At 38.2% G+C, this 5,660-nt stretch overlaps 1 protein-coding gene across 1 annotated transcript; it reads right to left on the reverse strand.

Moving 5' to 3' along the window:
• Nucleotides 1-1,907: 1,907 nt before the first annotated feature.
• Nucleotides 1,908-4,197, reverse strand: LOC140162111 (beta-1,3-galactosyltransferase 1-like). Its single transcript, XM_072185389.1, has one exon. It carries the CDS (start codon nt 4,079-4,081, stop codon nt 2,750-2,752), a length of 1,332 nt encoding a protein of 443 aa, XP_072041490.1. The 5' UTR covers nt 4,082-4,197; the 3' UTR covers nt 1,908-2,749.
• Nucleotides 4,198-5,660: the final 1,463 nt, after the last annotated feature.

Here is a 5,660-nt window from a genome sequence, read left to right on the forward strand (position 1 = left end):
TAGGGCAGCAGTCTCTTACTTTGCATATTAATGATAAGTAGACTCTAATTTGCATATTCATAAGGAGATATGACGTCATGATACAAAACTCTGGAATATTAGGACTGACAAAATGGATGTCATCGTGTGAATGTGACATAATTTACAAATGTCTCCAGATTTGGCAGTAAATGCCATGCTAAAGGACATCAAGAGTTTGTCATGTCAACCACAAACTCTCCTGGACTCTCCTCTGTGTGCTTGAATGGTAGGATGACTTTTTGAATCACAGTTTTGGCGTCAAAAAGCTTAACATGAACAGCAAGTATAAATGTGGTAACTTCAATTCAAGCTTCAATGAGCGCTCCACCGTGATCACTTTAAAGTACTCTGGAACTCTGAATATTCACTAAAACCTTGCCCCATCAAAGCTATAAAGATTTATTAAGTAACTAAATCAGTAATTGCATTGTTTTATTGTTTATGTAGCAACTTTGATCTGTTACGTTAATACAACCTTTGGTGATATTAAACACCATAGAATATATATATTTGTCGCAGATCCTTCAATTAATGTGTCGTTTTGGTGATTTTGTTTCAATTGATTACAAGTCAGTGAGCCAGGCTTGTAACACAATACACGTATTGTTGTACTTCTATGCTATACCCGAGAAATGTTGGAGTTGCCTATTGCCAAACCCGCGATTTGGTAGTCCAATTGATTTTCCCCGCGACTTTTGACAATTTCCTCTCCCATAAAAACCAATGGTTAAGAAAAAATTTGAGTGACTTTTCAACATTGGCTCCCGCGACTTCCGATAGTTTCCTGCCCCATAGAAACCAATGGTTTTGGTAAAAAGAAAAATTGGGCGACTTTTCGATTATTTGACCCGCGATTCGGGCTGAAACCATGCCTATAACCTATATATATGTTTAAAATTTCAACAACTCATGTGGATTAGCGCGTTGAACTTGGAGATTCTGTATGCAGCTGCGGCGTGGGTTCGAGGCCCACCTCTGCCAAACTAAAATTTACTTTATTTTAATTTCATAGGCCTATTTGGGAAATATGACTGGACGAATTTATGTACGGCGAAGAGTGGTGTGCGTACGGCAGAAGCTTCTCACGCGTGGCGCCAGTTCTGTGGAATAACACAACGCACTGCTAGGTCTATTGTTCTATTGTGTCCGATTTGAGCGCTGACATATTGGAAAATATTGCCAATCAATATTCATGAGAGTGTATATTCCAGCGCACTGAATGGTCTATTGTTCTATTGTGTCCGATTTGAGCGCTGACATATTGGAAAACGTTGCCAATCAATATTCATGAGAGTGTATATTCAACGACCAATTTTCGAAATTGGGTGACTTGTGTTTGGTAGGTGTGAAGTACATCTGACTGGGCGTTTTAATTACGTAACGCATAGTGGCATTGGCATCATCGAATGGCTGCCTATTAGTGATGTTAGTGTTAGGCCTATGGGGGAGGGGCTGTGTTTAGTTTCTATAATAATTATTATTAGGCCTACATTTATTTATCATTCCTTTCTTTTCCTTTCTCTGTACTTGTTCTTTCCTTGCTAAAGTATCACTCCCTCTCCTTTTCTCCTTTCCCTTCTCCATCCCCTCTTACTCTTTGTCCCCTCTAATTCCTATCATTTTCCTTATCTTTCTATTTATTTACTTCTATTTGTTTTTTCTCTTCATCTCTTCCTCTTTCTCTCTTCCTCCAGTCCCCCTCTCATTCTCCATATCCCCTCCTCCACCTCTTCCTCCATCATCCCCTCGCAAGATCTCTCACAGAAGAGCTGCCCCCACTGTATATGCCAATATCCTTCTTAAAATAAAATAAAATGTCAATTTGTGAAACAACTTTTATATAGGCCTACACCAGTATTTATTATATGTTAAATGTATACGTAGCTAAAAACGTAGCTAGTATTACCATTATACATTACTAAAGACATGTGGACATGGCAGCCTTAATTCTGATGTGCAATCGATTTAAATGAAGCACCTAAAGTCAGTGGGTGATAACGAACTGTACACCCACTGCTAATGTGTATATTTTGTGCTTATACGGCTACTCAATTACACCCTTGGGATGTACGGGAATAAAGGGTACCTCTCACTCGTGTAGGCGCTTTCACGTGTCTTTCGTTTGATCACTTATTGACAGTAGCCTGCCTATTATAGCGTTAATACGCTGTCAGGTCAGTTACCGATTTAATGGCGGAAGCCCTTTGTCCCGAACAAAAGGTACCTCTCGATGAATAGCGTTTCGGAAACTCAAATAGGCACAAAGGAACAATATGCGTTACGTAATCTATTTTCTCTCCTTTCTATCTAACCTCCTTGGAATAACCTCCCTCTTGCTCTTCGATCTACTCAGGCTGTTTCTCAATTCAAATCTCGCCTCAAGACGCACCTGTTCAGCCATGCCTACGACTCATAAACTTCTGCTTTCTTTTACTCAGTTGCTTTGTAATTTGCTTGTGTCCATGTATCTTGTTCTGTAAAGCGCCTTGATGCCTTGAGTCTGGCAATTATTATGAAATTAAAGTTATAATCTCATCTACTGGACTTATGTTTTTTGTGAGTGGCAATATTTCACTCGGATGCATCATCAGGCTAACTGATGTTAAAGCGGCCAGTAGATTAGATTATAACTCTAATTTCATAGTTATTTATACTTGGATGAATGATAATCTTCATAATCGTATCTGGCAATTATTATTATTATTACCCAAATTATTTGTAAGCATTATCAATAGTACGATACATTTTGGGTGAGGTTACCACATTTATTTGCATCAAATGCATCCCATAATGCCCAAAATTGATGCATCTTTATTAACGGATTCAATATAAACACTGTAAATACTTTCGAAAAACTACAAAGTGCGCCAAATGTTGTGTTTTCAGATTTCAAAGACATTCTGCGCTGTGTGTAACGCTTATCATGTGTTGGTGATACGCCAATTGTTTTCATCAGCATTCCCATGTAGACATCTTCAAACGGGATGTACGGAATATGCTCCAATACGGACACTAAAAGGTTAACCAGATTACTAGATACCAAATACGACGGACCATTCACATACGGTGGATAAGTAGGATGTGGGTATACACTCTCCGACAGGTACCATTTCTTAATCCAAGTGATATTGTCTCTTACCGGCTTTATTCCTTTCATCAAATGGCCTTCAAAAGTAGTTTGGTTAATTCGTGTTTCTAGATGTCGTACTAAGTTAAACAAATTGGGTACGGTATCGCTATCAATCTTTAAAACAAATTTGGTGTGATTGCAAAATGAATTGACCCATCGAAATCCCATCAGTGTCTTCAACGTTAAGTTCTGGTAACTATCAACGAAATCTGCTTTACATATATCTCCAAATATTTTGCTTTCGTGGGCGATTACTTTGTTTAACTTTTCAGAACTGTTAGCTAACAGAAAGATAGTTGCTACACGCCTTCCTAATACATCCGTAACATTTGCCCAAGTCCTGCGAATTGTTGCGCGTCGTGAAGATTCGTCAGGTGCTGTCAAACACATAATCAGCAAAAATATACTGTTTTTGTCATTGTTCCTGATACAATAATTTGAATTTTTGTGCACGTAGTTATATGGATGTTGACCATGCATTGACCAATTGAAGAATATTCCATCTTTCACCAACGTGTGATCATGAAATTGGGACACATTTTTTGCAAGATAAGAAGCATTTTCAATCTTGTAACGCTTCCGCAAATCCTGTGTAGGCGGAGGTGGCAATACAGCAGGATGAATGTTCGTTAACTTTATTGGTCGCAAATTCTGTGCATCGCGTTTTACAATATCATTAGCATCATTAGCATGATCAAGTAACGATGAACGGTTTTCGGTATCTGGGGACAGGTTGAATGAAGCAGTTATCTTCCTGGTGTCATCTTGTATGATATGGCGAGTGGTCGGATTCTCAATACTCTTACACCCATATGATCTACCATATACTTTTGACTTTATAGAGTGTAGGATGTCATCCATCCAAATAATCATGCAAGAAGCAGTTACCAACAACACGGCTACACGAATTACACGGACTCTCCTGACCATTATGGTTATTTTGCGATACCTCTGCTCAAAATTAAACCAGTCTTTCTGGTCGATCACATAAAAGTGAATGTTAGCTACGCAGTTTTTTATAAAGCAGACTGTGACCAGCTGCTATTTCCCCATGGTTGAAATGGCAACATATTATCATCTATAATTGAATGTTAAATACCGTAAAAACTCGATAGTTAGCATATGTGCTTTTAAAACATGCAAACATGAAGAGCCCCATCCACAAAAGTGTAAAGGGTTTTGAGCAAATCATCGATACACATAGTTATATACGTACAAGTAAACCTTTAATTGTGTGTCTCAACCCCAGACCCCGGACTTTGGGTACAATTTCATGTTTTCAAAAGCTCTCGATAGTAAGCACATAATGCTATATATCGAGTTTTTACGGTATGTTAATCTCCTAGCCCAAATATAGGGCCTTTACAAAATGCTATACTCCGAGAACCGCTAAAACTCGGGGACCGCTCCACCTTTTTCGGGAGGGGGGAGTCACTGGGATTTAGCAGTTTTCGAAGCGTATCGGTTTAATAGGGACTACCACGTCAAACGGCCCTATATACAGGGTGAGTCAAAATAAAGTTCAATAGAGCAAAGAATTCATTTTCATTTCAGAAACAAGTTGAACGTTTTAGATTTTGAAACGTCTAATAAATGATATATCCATTTGTGACCTTGTATAAAAAAAATAAAAGGAAATAGCATTTACCGTTCTGCTTTTATGACACACTTTTCAGCCATACCCAGTTTTTAATGATTGCCCACGAGACATCTGAAATTTGAATGTCAGCACACAATATGTAAGGTAGATTTGGTACAACTGCCATTTTCTTAACCTCATTTGAAACTGAAGTAGAATGGAGCACCAAAAGTGTTTATAGCCTTGGTCTTGTTTAAGAAGAAGAAACATTGTTTGTTGTTATTTTCATATTTGCCTTTACTTTAAAGATGCATATTCTCTATAAAAGAAACATACACATTTGTGGGTGGGTTTTTCAAATGTCGAAAGGAAATGCGTGCAAATTGAAGTGGAGAGAATTACAAAATGTGACCGTACACCACGAATGAGCCGTAAATGTCCTCAATTGTATTCTGAGTTACAGTGTAAAATGGGCATGAAGGCCGTATTCATAGGTACCTCAAGTTGGTGCTACGTGTACCTCATTTAATGAGATACACGTAGCACCAAATTGAAATACCTATAAATATGACCTTCATGCCCATTTTACACTGTAACTCAGAATACAATTGAGGACATTTACGGCTCATTCGTGGTGTATGGTCACAAATATCCAGTAAGCTGGACATATTAGGAAAAGAAAAACTGGAGTTGGAGTCGGGTGAGGTATGACTGTTAGAAAGTTTGTTTGAACCAAATAAAGGAATAATTGAATGTTGATTGATTTAAGTTAAAGTCAGTTTCAGATCTGCTGTCTTTATTGCACATCGTGTGCTCTCATTCAAAATACATGGTGCCATTATGCAGTTATGTCTACAGCAGAATTCACCACGACCTTTGCCGGACTTAAACCCCATTATTCCGAAATAAACCTCATTGAAAACAGCTCAA

Source organism: Amphiura filiformis, chromosome 10 (assembly GCF_039555335.1).
Source record: "Amphiura filiformis chromosome 10, Afil_fr2py, whole genome shotgun sequence".
Lineage (NCBI taxonomy): Eukaryota > Metazoa > Echinodermata > Ophiuroidea > Amphilepidida > Amphiuridae > Amphiura > Amphiura filiformis.

Bases quoted from the DNA above. Each gene is read 5' to 3' on its own strand.
- LOC140162111 (XM_072185389.1), bottom strand. From the start codon at position 4,081: ATGGTCAGGAGAGTCCGTGTAATTCGTGTAGCCGTGTTGTTGGTAACT.